General features: G+C 43.5%; 1 protein-coding gene across 3 annotated transcripts in view; it reads right to left on the reverse strand.

Annotated features, from left to right (window-relative positions):
* Positions 1 to 17,605, reverse strand: part of LOC306763421 (transcription factor COE3-like) — a 208,660-nt gene that overhangs the window by 151,049 nt on the left and 40,006 nt on the right. For all 3 annotated transcript variants that reach the window (XM_079250214.1, XM_079250215.1, XM_079250213.1), the window contains exons 5-6: positions 15,491 to 15,564; positions 4,038 to 4,106 (exon numbers count right to left, since the gene is read on the reverse strand). In XM_079250214.1, the coding sequence (XP_079106340.1) occupies positions 4,038 to 4,106; positions 15,491 to 15,564 (143 nt within the window). The remainder of the gene's footprint in view (positions 1 to 4,037; positions 4,107 to 15,490; positions 15,565 to 17,605) is intronic.

Consider the following 17,605-nt stretch of genomic DNA (forward strand, 5'->3'; position numbering starts at 1 on the left):
ATGAAAGGCGACGACGTGGTCCGACCTGAAACTCCGACAGAGACGCTCCGAAGGAAGAAGGTTTGATTTACTCCAGCGAGACGTCACATCTGAGCATTAAACCGCTTTACTGTAGCTGCTCAGACACATCATTTGCATGATGGGTCACTAAACCCCCCCAGACACACACACACAGAGCAGTGTAATGTGTGTGTTTCAGTGTGTGTAGTGCAGGTCACGGCAATGAATCGCTGCATTTCTTAACAGGCGTTAAAATGCAGAGAAACAAGCGGAGCTGCAGTAAATCAGCAGCAGAGTGTCTGCACATATATGTGTGTGTGTCCATTAATATTCCTTCAATAACTCTGTGTGTGTGTGTGTGTGTGTGTGTGTGTGTGTGTGTGTGTGTGTGTGTGTGTGTATTCCCCGGTTTGGTGGACTAGTATCAGTGTCCTGTCGTGTCCTAATTAAAGTGGTCGTCCAGCAGAAACACAACAAGGGACCAAAAACCACCAAACAGGAAATGATTTGCGGCGAACACACACACACGCTGCGTGTTTATGCAGGATGGATCATGTGACAGGTCATGTGACCGTTTCCTTCATTTTTTCACACGAAAGAGGGAGCTTTCTTAAATAAAATAATAAATTTGTTCCTTTATTACACAGAGATGATTCGCATTTAGAAAATAGAAACTAATTGACGTGATTCAGAAACGTTAAACATGTAAACCAACCAGTTTAAATCCACTCATAATCCAGACTAAGTCTTGGAAAAAACAATGTGAATCCACCCTAATGGGTAATCTGATTCTATTACCCAGTATAAATTTAAAGTCTGAAACCAGTCTGAATCCACACCAATCCAGACTAAAGGTGAGACTGAGTAAAACCCAGTTGGCATTTAATCAAAACAGACAAAATAATGTAAACCACTGTGTGAATCCAGTCCAAAAATTAACCTAAATGCAAACCAGTCTAAATGCAGTCTTAAATCAGTTTAAATCTACAATAATCCAGATTAAATATAGCTCAAACCCAGTATAAATCTAATACAGAACCAGTGTAAACCCAGTTAGTGATGATTTCATCTTAAACCAAGTTGATATTTAGTCTAAAATCAGTCAGAATTCAGACTAAAACCAGACTAAATGTTATATAAACACAGTTTGATTCCAGTCCAAAAGTTAATCTAAATGTATTTCCAGTTGGTACTTGGTCTAAAACCAGTATACATGCAGACGAAATGATGCAAACCACTGTGTGAATCCAGTCCAGAAAGTTAACCTAAATGCAAACCAGTCTCAGTACAGAGCCAGTCTAAATTTAGTCTGAAACCAGTCTAACTCCACACCAATCTGGACCAAATCCAACATGAATCCAGTATAACCAGTCTAAAATCCGGTCTAAACCAGTCCGACACTGTTCTGATGTGATCTCTGTGAGGTTCTGACTACCCACAATCCCTTGCTGCCTGCTGCGGCGTTCAGAGTCCATCCCACGTGTGACAGAACCCACTGAGAGGTGATGAAAACACCCATCAAACACACACAGCTGAACACACACACTCACCCTGAGGTGAGAGGACGCCGTGCACGGTGTGTGTGCTTCTGGCATGTATGAACAGGTGTGTACTGTATGCATTTTCTCTTATAGGTGTGTGTCAGTGCTCATGCAGCATGTGTGTCACCTGTGTGTGTGTGTGTGTGTGTGTGTGTGTGCGTGTGTGTGTTCAGGCTGCGGTCCAAGGCCTCTCTAACGAGCCAACACAGACTCAGGCCTGACCCCCCCCCCCGTCCTCCCTCCTGACCTCCTCTGAGGTCACTGGCTCCCACCACTGCGACCCGGCCAATCACAGGCGGGCGCCGTGACGGACAGCCGCCGACTCCAAGGACGGCGCGGGCGGAGGGATTAGCCGTCGAGGACAAGCGCTGCGTTAATAAAGGATTGTGGTGCTGATGTTTGCAGGCGTCTGATTGGACGTGGAGTTAAAACTCACGGCGAGGGACGGCGGCAGCTTTCTAACGCGGCGCCAAAACAGATGAAGTGATCGTTGATCTAACGATTCGAGGCAGAAGGAAGCCAGCAGCAAACCGTGATGGCAGGTTTTTTCAGGTTTTGAATCCAACAACCTTTTCCTTCATTTCAGTCAGGCGTGTTGGAGCAGGGAGACAACTAAAACCTGCAGGATGCTGGCCTTCGAGGACTGGAGTTTGATACCTGCAGCTAAAAGCCACAGACTGGGACTCGAACCTGGACCGGCGGCTCCTCTGACTGACCTGAATCCACCCAAAACCCTTTAAAACGGCTCCAAATAAGAATCAACTTCAGCGGATGTGTGTGAACCATCGACTGTATATAAAAGATGGGCGGAGCCTCCGTGACGTCACCCGTAGGTTTCTGAAGAGCTGAATTGAAGCTCGGTGGGCGGTTCCTACCATCGCTATCTTGGCAGCGTCATGCTCGTCGTCTCACCCGGAAAATACAAATATGAGCATCATGGTGGATGATTGACATTGAGCAAACTCCAAAGAGCTAACCTGGAAATAATAGGAGCTAACCAGCTAACGGTGGTAAGCGGGCTAAAGCTAAGTCACACTGTTAACTGACTAAAAACCGCGGTTGTTCTATGTTATTCTTACTTGAAGCCAGAGATTGGTACCTGTCAATCAAAAGGACACGCCCCTAAATTTGACTAACTTCGAGATTAGAAAAAATTCACTCCCCCCACAGTTGTCATGAAGGTAAACCGGACCTATTAAACCTAAAATAGATTTTTGAACCAGGCTGTAAAAATGTTTATTTCTGCTGTGAAGTTGGTCTTTTTAACATGGGAGTCTATGGAGATTTGCTCTGTTTTGGAGCCCCTAGTGGATGAAGGAGGAACTGCAGTTTTATACACTTCCACATAGGCTTCACTTTTAATCATCGGAGGTTGCTGCTTGGTGTGAACATGAAGCCGGAGAGACACACGAGACGTCTTGACGTCTGAAGATAAAAGAAAAGTCCAAGTCCGAGGACACGCAGAAAGCTGCAGCAGCTGGATGAAGCTTTTTATAGAAACTGATCTGAACTCCATTCTATGAGTTAAATATAAAATAGATCTGTGTTTATCGACCATAAACAGGTCAGTCTGAATGATCTGCTGATAAATCCCACACGTTCCTGAACGTTCCTGCTTATCTACATCCAGGAACATCCTGCTTGACCATATATGGAAACAAACCCCACCCCCATCGCTGTGGAAACTGATGGAGAGGAATAACGACCTGCTAAGTCTGAAGCCAAACAAACATCTGTCTAGTTCAGGTTTAGTTCAGAGCTGCTTTTCATGTGAAAAGAGGACAGAAGCAGTAGAACCAGTAGAACCAGTAGAATCCAGTAGAACCAGTAGAACCCAGTAGAACCCAGTAGAACTTGCACCGGTGGATGCTGCACTGTTTTCCTGTTAGACTCTTTGGTTTTAAATGTAGAAATAAAGATGATGACCTGAAGCGACAGCATCATTCCAGATCTTCCTGATTCCAGCAGAGGAACAGAACCTGTTCTGGTTTCATGATGGTTGGACGGGTCCGATCCGCCTCCTACTTCCTGTCATTGACGTAAAACCCACCAGAACTGGGTCTGGACTCTGGAACACGGGTCCAGATCCCAGCAGGATCTCGTCTTCTGAACAACCAGAACCAGGTTCTGTGTGTCGGTGGGTCAGAACTCTGATCATCCTCACACACACCCCTGTGCAGATAAATTCACACACACAGATGCATGTGTGTGTGTGTGTGAGCTCAGCTGATAAACCAGGAAGTAGAACAGCATAAGAATGAGCTTTCTGACAGCTCCTGAATGCACCGCGTCAGCGTGTGAAGCGTGGTGAACTCCAACAGCCATGTTGAGAAGAAACAGCCGAATATAAAACATCTGATCTGTCTGCATTGTGCTGCGTTCAGGGACAGCAGGAAAAACCCGTAAGGTGGACTGAAAGCAGAACCCGACTTCACAGCAGTGTGTGTGCGCTGAACACACTCGCAGACAGGTGACACAGATCAGGTGGGCTCCTACCTGTCGATGATGACGGGGTCCGACGGAGTCTCGTTGCGGTTTCCACAGCTCTTCTTGTCACAGCACCGACTGTGGGAGGAAGAGGAGGAGGAGGATGTTAACAACAACCAACATGACTACTCTTCATCACCTTTAGCAGTGCATCAGTTTTACCAGCTTTAGGAGGTCCCTGAATGTCTCACATACTCCGTATGTTTGGTTTTCGGGGTTATTTTCTTTTCTGTTCTTCAGTCTCTGCTTCTAATCTGAGTTTACCTGCAGCTCAGGTGACTCAGTTTTAATCCTACCAAGGATAAATTCATCCCAGCAGATCATGTCTGAAAATTTCTCTTTAATTGATAATCTATTGATATATTAAAACAAAGTTCTGTTTAGCCTCTTGAAGTCTTTTTTTTTTTTTCTAATTTTATTGATTAACTCTAGTTTATTTATTATCATATATACTCTAATTTATTTATTTATTGTTATGACCTAAATTAAGAATAAATAAAAATATTTTTTCCCTGATTTTTTCTTTATTTATTCAGTTTTTATATAATTGTAAATACATTTAGGCATTAAAGAAAAAATATGAAAATCTGTACAATTAATTGATATAATATAATATAATATAATATAATATAATATAATATAATATAATATAATATATATTTTTTGTCACTTTATTATAACCATTTTTATCATGTTTCTGCAGTTTGTTTTTATATTTTTTCTACCAGATAGAAATTCCCCTTTTTATTTCTCAATTCAGCATCAGATAAATGTTAATGTTAAAATGTAAATAATCATAAGAAATCTTGACATCTTCCAGTCATGTTTTTACCCAAACTGCGGCCCTCAGACTGAATTTGTTTTAGTAAAAAACATACATGTTGTAAAGACGGACATCAGAGCCGTTTAACTGGATCTCAGCTGGATTCATACACCCTGCTTAAAATAAAACATGAATAAACATGAATAAAAACACCATAAGTCTCGGTGTTTTTATAGACTGAAACTGGATCATATCAGTCCAGTTCTCAGCTTTTCTACTTCCTGCTGCTGTTGGTTTCTTTCTGGTTTAATCTCAGATGTTACGAGCCGTCAGAACGTCTCAGGTGACCAGGACCACATAAATATGTTTATTCCTCTATATATACAGCGGGAATAAAGATAGGCTGAAGCTTCATGTAAGTAAATCTTCTTTTTAACATAGGAATAAAATTTACTGCAACGCTTCAGGACTGATGTTTTTCTGCAGGCAGGAAAAGATTCGACACAAAAAATAATCGACACTTTAAAATGAATCTTAAATTTCACTGAAATAATGATTTCTACAACATAATCACACACACACACACACACACACACACACACACACACACACGCTCAGTCTCCAGCTGGGACGGGTCCAAACCAAGGTCACTTGGAGTTGGACAACACCCAGCGATTCGGGCGCCACTGTGGGCCTCCCCCGCCTCTTCCCTTCCCTTCACCATGACGACCAGCCAGCTGACTGGACGGCTTCTCGCCAGATGAGCCGTTCAGGTAGCCAGAGGGCGAACCAGCCGGCAAGTGTTTCATCCAGCATCAACCAGACCAGAGGCGGGTCTGGAGTCTGTGGAGGCATCCAGAGGGAGCGCCAGGTTTTTACCTCAGCTCTGCAGGGGCGGGTGGAGCCTAATGAGGCCTCTGGTGTGATGGGTCACAGAGGTGTATTAAACAGCAGCACCATGCATTCAGAACATTAGTCTGACTCTGTGATGGAGCGCCTGAATGTGCTGACGGCCAGAGGCGGTCAGTAAATGCACCACCAGGATTCCCTCCGGTAACATTAAGTGTCTGATGAAACAGTTTCTTTGTGCTTCTGAAATAAAACGAGGCATTTAAATGTTATTTTGTCCTGAAACCTTTTATTTTCTGACATTCAAACAACTTTGTTCTCTTTCTGTTTTTCTTTTTTTAACAACAACATTGAAGATGCTGACGACGTGTTTGTGCTTAAAAAAGTAAAATGTTGCTCCAGGTGAGTTAATAAAATTAGAGAATATGTCAAATAAAAACCTCTTATTTTAAATAATAAAAGACATGTACTTTTTCAGCATATTTTCAATTAATATCTTTTATTTGATTATTTTTCCACATATTTTGGTAGATATCTTTACAGTTTATTTTATTTTATTAGGTTTTTATTTGACATATTTACATGTTTTTCTGTATATTTAATTTATTAAACTATGTATATATATTTTGACAACTTTCTTTTTTAGCCTCTAACTTTTTCAAGCTTTGTGTTTGTGTTTCATAGACTCCCACACAGCAGGGGGCGCTGCACCGCAGAGCTTCAGCTTCACAGAAAGTAACATTTAATGTGATAAAGCAGTTTTTATTCACTAATAAAATGCCGTGCACATTTTTTGTTGAATGACTTGTTTTAGACCTAGACTCCCATCTAGAGACAAGTCAAGTCCTAAATGGTCATCAAAGACCGCTGTGCGTGTTAAACAGCGGTTCCTTTACTGTGGAACAGAAGTGATTAAAACACATCGATCGGGTTGAAACAAGCAAACTGATCAGCTACGTCTCTGGACCAGTTATTTTTTAGGAAAATATTGATTCTAAATAAATCTTTTCCCTGAGATTCTGAAGCTTTTTCACAGCCCTGAGCAGCGCCTGCAGGCACAACTTGGACCAATCACAGGGCAGGAAAACTAATCTGAGTTTAGCTGTCAACAACAAGATGAGAATGATGTGAATAAATGATTTATTTTTCATTAAATCTAAAAAGGAAACAAAAAGAGAAGAGATTTAAAGCAGCAGAATTAGTGCAGATGTGTCTGAGACCACCTCAGCAGTCGCTCAGGTTGACCTCCTGACAGACAAAACTCAGGGGAAATAATATTCCTTTCATAGATAAACTTTAAATCACTGCAGAATAAAAAAAAACAAGCTCATTAATGAAAAGTCTGCTCATTACAAACCAACTTGGTGTTGTTTCAGAGGAAACGTTGCACCTCAAAGCCGCCAATGAGACGAAATCTCCAGATATTTGTCTAAATTCGCAGCTTTCTGCGTGAAAAGTGACACTCATCCATCACAAACAAGACAATCTGAACAAGATCTCATTTTCTGCCTCCAAGTTTCTGCGAAGCTGCTCCGAACAACGAACCCCTCCTCTCGTCGCTGTCAGGGTCATTAACATATCTTCCGGTAATTCTTAAAAATTAATCATATTGCATATGACCCGTGACGTCCAATTACACTCCTGCTTTGGCCCCATGCTGTTCTGAATCAAATTGCCATTTGACAAACAAGCGTCAAATCGAGGCTGTGAATTCCAAATGAGACAGGTTATGAATCATTTATCACGCTGTTTGATCTCTAAGTACAGAAAAATCATAAACTAAGCGCCGTGTTTGTGTCTCTGAGCCTCTGCGTGCGTGTGCACGTGTGACTGTTGCCACAGAACGCGCCACAATAATTTATTCCCCCAGCTACTTGGAACCATTAGTGAAAGTTCCAGGAGACCAATTAGCATTGGAAACCCACTGGTGCTGCTGTGGTGACAACCTCCTCCAAACTGCCAAAGAAGTGTTATAAACAAACTGGACCCCAGGAGCACTGCCAGGGCCCCTCCAGGGACCCGGGGCCCCTTTCCAAAGACGAAAACAAACCTTGGCTGAGCGTCCAGAATATCGCCCTAATGACGTTTCCCCCCGGGCCGCGAACCGGCTAACACCGCGGCCGGCTAATGACGGAGAGCAACAACACACACGCTGAACCAGAGAGCGTGGGTGTGTTAAAATAAAACAAACTGTGTGTTGTTGTTGTTGCTGTCACTCATTTAGAGGATTGTTCTGGATGTAGAGTACACACATTGAAGCCGGGCTGGTCGGCGAGCCTCGTCCGGGCCACAAGTGGAACCCACTTCCAGCTCAAAGGGGAGGATTTTCCAGACACACAGCCCCCCGAGGACGGTGCCGCATGGCGTCACTCGGATCACAGCGTCCAGATAACGCCAAGCGGGACGGCCGGCTCAGTTTCAAAGGGCAAGTGTTGTAATTACCCGCGGGCCTGGAACGCCTCGGCAGCAGCCGGGCCTGCCAGAACCTCCTTCATCTGTGAGCAGGTTTGTCTCAGCGTTGGCGGCGCCTGGCAGCGCGTCCAGGTCAGCGGCCCCGGAGCCTCTGGGAGGAGGTGGGCAGCGTCGCCGTGCCAACCTGGCTGTCGCCGCGGTGGCTGTGGATTCTGGTTTTGGAAAGCAGCAGCGCGCCGCTTAGCAATGTTGTGATGATGATGATGAAGAGGCCACATCAGAATCAGAGAGCATCCAGATACTTGAACCGGTTCTCCAGAATCCACCGGAATAAAAGCCTCCCAGCAGGAGAAAAGCCGGATGAGGATGAGGATGATGTGAAGAGGTCACCTGGTGACCGGATTCACCAGAACAAACTCAGTCTGCTGCCGACGACCAAAACATAATTTCTCTGGAACATAAAAATATCTTAAAAACCTCCCAGAAGGCAGACAGCCGGGTGGAAAAACATCCGTTTTGTTCTGCATGGTTCTGACCCGATTGCTCCGGCTGAGACGGGTCCGTGTCGCTCTGAGAGCCAGAAGCGTGCAGGTTATCACAATTCAAACGCTTCCCCTCTCCAAGCTGACATTTACGATAAAATAAAACCAGTCCATCCACCTTAATGCAGCAGATTACTGATCTGAACCTTCAGCGTAGGATAAGCAGCAGCAGCCTAACGGATCAGAACCAGATCCAGTATTCCAGGGTTGGAAAGCAACAGCCAATCAGAGCCATTCTTCCTGTGAAAACACACTTTTCTGTTCAGCAAGTAAATAAGTTTTCATGATTGTGCTGGAAACAAGAGGTATCTAAAACATCCACCGGAGCAGCATGCTCTGCTGGGATTGGTCAGATCCCGCAGCCTGAGTCGGCCTCCCACTCTGCTGCTGGGATTAAACCAGTTGATCTCATCATCCTGCAGGTTTGATCGCAACAGCAGTATTTCTGCTGTCATTCTGCTTTTTGCTTGTGCTTATATCAGATTGTCTCTTTACAGGTGCTCCTGATGATTCCCTGCTTTGTTTTCTCTACAGAACTCCACAAACATTAACATGTGATTCAGTAATAACCAAATAAAAAGTAAAGAATAATTCTTCACCTGGTAATTTTCACACCAAGACAAAACATACTCAGGTGGTGGAAATAACTGTTACTAATACAGAAACATTAAATAAATGATCAATAACAAAATTATATTGGTAAAATTAAGAGCTACCCAGTACAGCCACACTCTGAATATGATTATAAAGTGTGTCCAAACTTTTGACTGGTGGTGTAAAAACACAGCAAAACATTTACGCATTTAACGCGTAAAGTTTGTTAGTAAATTATTTCCTGGTACACTAATTACAGAGCTCAGCTACTAGCAACTGTGGTGCTATATTTAGCGAGTTTTCCTTCCCCTCTAGTGATGCTATTTAAAGAAAACGTGACTATAGACATGTCGAGTGACTCTTTCTGGTGATGTAGGGAACGGGAGCCACCACAGGTCAACAACGCGGAATGTTGGCGTCTACCGCGATGTAAACTATAGTTTATTCCGTTCATTCACAGCGAGCTGAGACACGGAGAGCTGCTCCAGAAAACATGCTGAAATGCCAGAAACATGGACCAACCAGGCCAGAGAACGTTTTCTACAGACAATTAGCATGATAAATAATGTGGAACCTTATTTAAATCAAACTAAGACATGAAGCAACAACATGAGAAGCTAGCAAAGGTTGCCATGGCGACGTCTTTGTCTACCTGGTCTGTGATGCGAGCGCCGACACAGATCCGTTTAAAAACTGTGAATCCTTGGAAGCTCGTGTCCACCGCGAAACCTGACGTTGAACCGGAAAATAACAAGAACACAGTGGTTTGCTCGCAGGTACGTGATGCTAAACCTGAATAACACTAGCTAGCTGTAGCTAGCTTACATTAGCTGTAGCAGAAGTTGTTGTTTCTCATGCGGCTGTTTTCATCTTAACCGCCAAGACTGATAACCTTCACCGCCACCTGCAGCTACAGCGGCAGCTGTGCTAAGACGCAGCGTAGTGGATTATTTGTTTTTAAACGGTCAAAGCGAGAGAGACTGACTAACCAGTCAAATACCAGAATACTAAAAGTGTCCCGTTCATAAAAATGACTCCTTTCTTAGTTCTACTTTTAAACTTTAAATGACTTACACAAAGTATAGATCAGATATTACACAGGTCCATTTTGCTCACTGGTATATAACAATAGTAATAATAATAATAATGTTATTTATTATTATCATTTTTATTTTTAATATAATGTATTTTTTATATTTATTTAATATTATATGATTATTTTTTTTATTATTATTATTAGGATTATTATTTATTTATTTTAATTATTAAAGTCTGATATTTGGCAACCTTCTGTTTTTCAAGCAGAAAACCAATGAAGAATTAATCCAGGTCTTTTTTTTTTTTTCTTTTTTTTATTCCTTTCCATTTTAACACTATCCGCTGCAGCAGCTGATAATACAGCAACAACAAACCAATTGTTTTGCAGTCATTTTAACATTTGTTTCATTTTAACTTATTAAATGTAAGTTTTCTTTGTTACTTAGTTCAAGCTTAATATGTTTGGAGAAATGAAGCATTTCCTGACTGGCTCCAGTCCCTGGGGGAGGAGCCACAAAACTTACGAAGGTGTTTTATTTAACAGAAACTTGTGACACTCCTCAAAACACGTCAACATGTTTTCTTGTTTCCCTCCAAAAGAGACAAACTTTCCGTTTGGTGATAAACATCCAACAACACATCTGACAGAAAAACCCTTTAAACTAATTTAATTTGTTTTTTAAGGGTGAAAGTTTATCAGGAAGTGGAGATAATTAAGTTGACTGTAATTCCAGCTGTCAGATAAATACTTCCTTCTGGTTCACAGAGTTTTTAAGACCTTTTTAATCCAACACTGAATGTAATTTAAGAGCAGTTTCATCATTGTTATGACCAGCATGTGATACACGGAGAGAGAAACAGTGGGAATGATGAGGCCTTGAATTATTTATCAACTGCATGAATTTGTTGGCATTTATATCATATTTTGTTTCTGTTTGAGCTCCTTCCAACAATATTTCAGATTAATAACATTAATGAATCTTTATAAACAGCATAGACCTGCACACACAGCAGGATATAAATATATGAGGGTGTGAGCTCAGAAAATTAAAAAAAATAACACTTTTTATGGTCTGCAATAGCAACGCTCAGTTTAAACCCACTTAAGGTCTAAAATCGACCGTTTCTGATGAGTTTTTGCTTCTGTGGAAGATTCTCTGTGAAGAACTGAAACAAAAACCTGAGACAACGTTTCACTCTGCTGCTTTAAATCATCATTAATCTCTAACAGGCTGCTCCTCCACCATCAGACAGGTGCTACACCCTAAGGTGTTCCACCCAGGTACACAACCCAACCGGGACGCCCGTAAAGACGTCCTCACCTGGGACGGAGATGAGTCTCAGAGACACGCAGGACAGACTGATCCCTCACTCATTAGTGGAAGGAAACAACATCCATCAGGGAAAAAGCTGCTTCATAATCACACTCAATCACATAATGACTGCAGCGCCCGACCGCCGCCGTCATATCCGCCAAGTCTCACGCAGGAGCCTGGCACCGCGATGAGGAGTCCGAGGAGGAGGAAGGAGCTGATGTGAACAGCTGAGAAATGTTCCAGATGTGGACACGTTTAATCAGTTTTCCCTTCATCTGCAGATTCATTCACCAGGAAAGTTTGTTAAATCTGCAAAGAAAACTTTGTTTTAATCTTTAATGGGAAAAAAGAGTAAATAAATAATTGTTCTGTTTCTCCGACCAGCTTCACTGGATTTACAGAACAAACGCAGAATCTGCTGCAGAAACACACTCAGTAAAAGTTCTTCCATAAAGACAGAGAAGTTTCTGGTGAGGGTGTCAAGGTTGGGTAGAAAAGCAGGTCAGAACTTTGGTTTTCAGCTTCTACAGAGCAGGATGATGAGAGTCACGGAGTCCGGGAAGGACAAGGGACAAGGACAGAAACCGTTTTTATGATCAACGTGAACACATGGACCCAGGGGGACCAGGAGAGCCATCTTCACTCGACAAAGTCCATGACTGGATCCAGAACCAGGACCTGAAACTGGATTATTAAAGGAGGAAGGCAGAGATAAACTCTAAGCTGAAAAAATCCCAGGTTTCCTGGACACCAGCTCATCTCGGGAAAGAAGTGGACATGTGTCCTGATGAGTCCACGTTCCAGCTGGTTTTGGGACTAAATCACGTCTGTTTTTTCATCAGATCATCCAGGGTGGACCTATTTGTGTCTCTGAAAAACATCTCTTCTCTCATCCAAAAGTCTTCTTCGGGTCTAAACCGACGGGTGAGCCGGTCCACGTTTACAAGCTGTGGTTTGTTCACAGATGAGGGTTTCTGAAGTCACATGACTTTAACCCCCCCTCCTCTCTTTAATGCTGATTTATCCCGTTTAACACATGGCTGCGGTCCATCCAGGGCCGGATTAAAAGTGTACAGGTCCCTGGGCCCAGAGTGTTCTAGGGGCCCCCTTCTCCACCACAACATTGTGAAAATTATGAATGAAACACTGTGAAACAACATTTCTTACATATCTCAGCCGGTGGTACCAGTAGCAACACACTGGACACTGTGGTGTAACTATCTGGCTTTTATGTACATTTTGTTTCATGTCCAATGCCAATGTTTCATGCTGGTGTTTGCCTTATGTAGGCCCCAAGTAGGCGTGGGCCCCTGGGCCTGTGCCCATAATGCCCATTGGATAATCCTGCCTTAGGTCCATCAGACCGAGTTCTGGACAGACATGAGCTCCCATCATGGCGTCTGTGGTAACTCCAGCTGGACGATGCCGGACTTCCTTCTGAACGCCTTCCAGCGGGACATGTTGGACCTAAACGACTTCCAGCAGGACATGTTGGACCTAAACGACTTCCAGCAGGACATGTTGGACCTAAACGACTTCCAGCAGGACATGTTGGACCTAAACGACTTCCAGCAGGACATGTTGGACCTAAACGACTTCCAGCAGGACATGTTGGACCTAAACGACTTCCAGCAGGACATGTTGGACCTAAACGACTTCCAGCAGGACATGTTGGACCTAAACGACTTCCAGCAGGACATGTTGGACCTAAACGACTTCCAGCATGACATGTTGGACCTAAACGACTTCCAGCAGGACATGTTGGACCTAAACGACTTCCAGCAGGACATGTTGGACCTAAACGCCTTCCAGCAGGACATGTTGGACCTAAACGCCTTCCAGCAGGACATGTTGGACCTGAACGACTTCCAGCAGGACATGTTGGACCTAAACGACTTCCAGCAGGACATGTTGGACCTAAACGACTTCCAGCAGGACATGTTGGACCTAAACGACTTCCAGCAGGACATGTTGGACCTAAACGACTTCCAGCAGGACATGTTGGACCTAAACGACTTTCAGCAGGACATGTTGGACCTAAACGACTTCCAGCAGGACATGTTGGACCTAAACGACTTCCAGCAGGACATGTTGGACCTAAACGACTTCCAGCAGGACATGTTGGACCTAAACGACTTCCAGCAGGACATGTTGGACCTAAACGACTTCCAGCAGGACATGTTGGACCTAAACGACTTCCAGCAGGACATGTTGGACCTAAACGACTTCCAGCAGGACATGTTGGACCTAAACGCCTTCCAGCAGGACATGTTGGACCTAAACGCCTTCCAGCAGGACATGTTGGACCTGAACGACTTCCAGCAGGACATGTTGGACCTAAACGACTTCTAGCAGGACATGTTGGACCTAAACGACTTTCCATGTTGGACCTAAACGACTTTCAGCGGGACATGTTGGACCTAAACGACTTCCAGCAGGACATGTTGGACCTAAACGACTTCCAGCAGGACATGTTGGACCTAAACGACTTCCAGCAGGACATGTTGGACCTAAACGACTTCCAGCAGGACATGTTGGACCTGAACGACTTCCAGCAGGACATGTTGGACCTAAACGACTTCCAGCAGGACATGTTGGACCTAAACGACTTCCAGCAGGACATGTTGGACCTAAACGACTTCCAGCAGGACATGTTGGACCTAAACGACTTCCAGCAGGACATGTTGGACCTAAACGCCTTCCAGCAGGACATGTTGGACCTGAACGACTTCCAGCAGGACATGTTGGACCTAAACGACTTCCAGCAGGACATGTTGGACCTAAACGACTTCCAGCAGGACATGTTGGACCTAAACGACTTCCAGCAGGACATGTTGGACCTGAACGACTTCCAGCAGGACATGTTGGACCTAAACGACTTCCAGCAGGACATGTTGGACCTGAACGACTTCCAGCAGGACATGTTGGACCTAAACGACTTCCAGCAGGACATGTTGGACCTAAACGACTTCCAGCAGGACATGTTGGACCTAAACGACTTCCAGCAGGACATGTTGGACCTAAACGACTTCCAGCAGGACATGTTGGACCTAAACGACTTCCAGCAGGACATGTTGGACCTGAACGACTTCCAGCAGGACATGTTGGACCTGAACGACTTCCAGCAGGACATGTTGGACCTGAACGACTTCCAGCAGGACATGTTGGGAGCATCGTGAGGAGGAGAACCAGACGACGGCAACCAGGGACGGGAGAGCAGCTGGAATCTGGGATTCAGCATCAGGATCCTCAGTTCATTAAAAAGTCTCATAAACAGGGAGCTGATGGAACACAGTAGAAACACGCCTCTATCCAGCGTCTACTGCAGCAGGTTCTACTTTCCAGCATGAGGGTAATTTCTGAGACCAGTTTACAAATCGGACTGGTCCTGAGCCTGCTGCTGGCCTGTTAGTGGGAACATTCATGTGTATTTTCTCCAGTTTTAAATCAGTATTTAGAAACTTAATTCAAACTAAAAGTTTGAATTAAGTTTCAAGGAGGAGTTGCTGCACATCTGAACCAGTTCAGCCTCATCACACCAGTCTGATCCACATTCACACCAGTTTCAAACCAGTTTGCGGCAGACAGTAGGCAGATTTGTGGACGTAGAAAGAACTGTTGGAATCAGAGGGGTTTTTTTGTCTTCATGTGGAGAAACAAGCTGCTGAGAGATGTGTACGTGTGTCCTATTTTCACCTTCCTCCTCCTCCTCCTCCTCCTCATCTTCACTCCTCACTCTGAAGCAGTAAAAACACCAAGTCTCAGCCCAAAGCCGAGGAAACGTGTTGATTGGTGTGATGAACCACAAACCAACAGCTGCTCTTCTTCTTTCCACCGCAACCGCACACACACACACACACACACACACACACACACACACACACACACTTCCTCCAGAACAAATCAACCTGTTTATTTGGGGTCCGTAAGTGAAGACTTTTCCGTTACCTGCACATGATCTCGTGGGTGAGGAGGACGCGGCACATCTCCGGGTTCTTGTCCTGACCTTCGTACAGGATGGGCTGAAACGGAGCAGGAAAACATCAGGTTCTGACCCAGAAACAACAAGCAGCAGCGGTTCTGGACTCATCCAGCCGCAGCTCAACGTTTACTGCTGTTCATTCAGTAAATAAACATGTAAACCCATCAAAACCAGTTTAATCTGGATCCAGTTTAACCAGTCTGATAGACCAGTTTCAGGGTCAGTGTTACCTCACCTTCTGGTCGGCACGGCTCACAGTCAGCAGGTCTGTTGTTTATTTGTGGATTTATTTATTTATCTTTTTTATTTTAATATAATTAATATAATTATCTTTTTCATTTTATATTAATTTATTTAACTCTATTTTATTCTTTTACTTATATATTTACTCATTTATTCAGTTATATAATTTATATATTTGATCTTATATATTTACATATTCTTTATATTCAATATTTTATTTCCATTGTATGAATTAGATTGTATTAAAGCATCACCTAACTAACACAACAATATTTATCTTAATTAAACTTTATTTTTATTTCTTTATTTATTTTTTAGTTATTTATTCATCATCTTGTTTATTTATGCGTTATTGTTTATATTTAGCATTGTTTCATGCTGCTTGTCTGCTTTTACATGTTCAGCTCTGTGTTTTCTAGCAGCTTGTAATCATAGAAGTAGGACATGTAGAGCAGGCGGCTCTTCTCCTCAGCAGCCCTGTCAGCGTTACGTCAGCGTCTGAAGGAAAACACCAGCAGCAGCAGAGGAGGACGAGGAGGACTTCTACATCCGGATCCGGCTCTTAAAGCTCCGCCTGCAGAGGACATGAAGCGTCCGTCTCCTCCGTCCTTGGCGAGATGGCAAACCGTCTGCCTGGCTCAACATCTGAGCCAACTGATGACAAAAAGGCCAAAATATTTCTCAGTGGCAGTTTTTCTGGTGTCCATGCAACAAGATGTGCGGCGTGATGTTCTGCAGTTGCTGGCGACGGAACTGTTGGAGCGCCGAAACGCTGAAAACACACAACGCATCGACTGGCGCATCACACCGTCAGACAGAGGAGAAAATACAGGAAAGATGCTGGAAGGTTGCAGATTTAGACCATCGTCTCTACTGAGAATAAAACATCCCGGAGATGATAGTAAGTAGTAAGTAAGTAAAGTTTATTTATAAAGCGCTTTTCACAGATAAAAATCACAAAGTGCTGTACATAAAAATGGGTACAATAACACAATCAGCAAAAATTAAAATCATCCAAGAATCAACCAAAAGCTCTTCTAAACAGCAGAGTCTTTAGCTGCATTTTAAAAGAGTCCACAGAGTCAAGCACACGAAGGGACAGAGGCAGCTCATTCCAGAGTCTGGGAGCAACAGACTGGAAAGACAGGTCACCACGAGTTTTAAAACGAGTTTTTGGAACCTTCAGGAGGTTCTGGCCAGAAGACCGAAGAGAGCGTCCAGAAGAGTATGGACATAGTAAGTCGGTGATATACTGAGGGGCCTGGCCATGTAACGCCTGAAAGGTCAATACTAAAATTTTAAAATCTATGCGAAATTTAACAGGAAGCCAATGAAGACGTGTCAAAACAGGGGTGATGTGGGCTGTTCTGGCTGCACCTGTCAAAAGTCTGGCAGCAGAGTTCTGCACAATTTGAAGCTTATTTAGAGTCGTCTTATTTATGTAAGTGAAAACAGAGTTACAGTAATCAATGCGACTCGAGATGAAAGCATGGATGATCATTTCAAGATCTGATTTTGACAACAACCTCCTTACTTTAGAGATGTTTCTTAGATGATAGAAACTGTTTTTGGTCAGTTGTCGGGTGTGACTCTCCAAAGACATGGCCTGATCAAACACAACCCCAAGGTTTCTGAGACTGGTTTTCACAGACGGTCCCAGAGCACCAAGATAGTTTTTGATCATAGGTATCTTTTTATCAGGGGCAATGATCAGAGTTTCTGTTTTGTTAGAATTTATCTGAAGGTAATTTGAGGAGAGCCAGTTTTTAATGCAGGACACACATTCTAACAACATAGATAAAAAATAAAACTCTGAATCATTGAAGGAACAGTACAAC

Source organism: Telmatherina bonti (assembly GCF_933228915.1).
Source record: "Telmatherina bonti genome assembly, chromosome: 12".
Lineage (NCBI taxonomy): Eukaryota > Metazoa > Chordata > Actinopteri > Atheriniformes > Telmatherinidae > Telmatherina > Telmatherina bonti.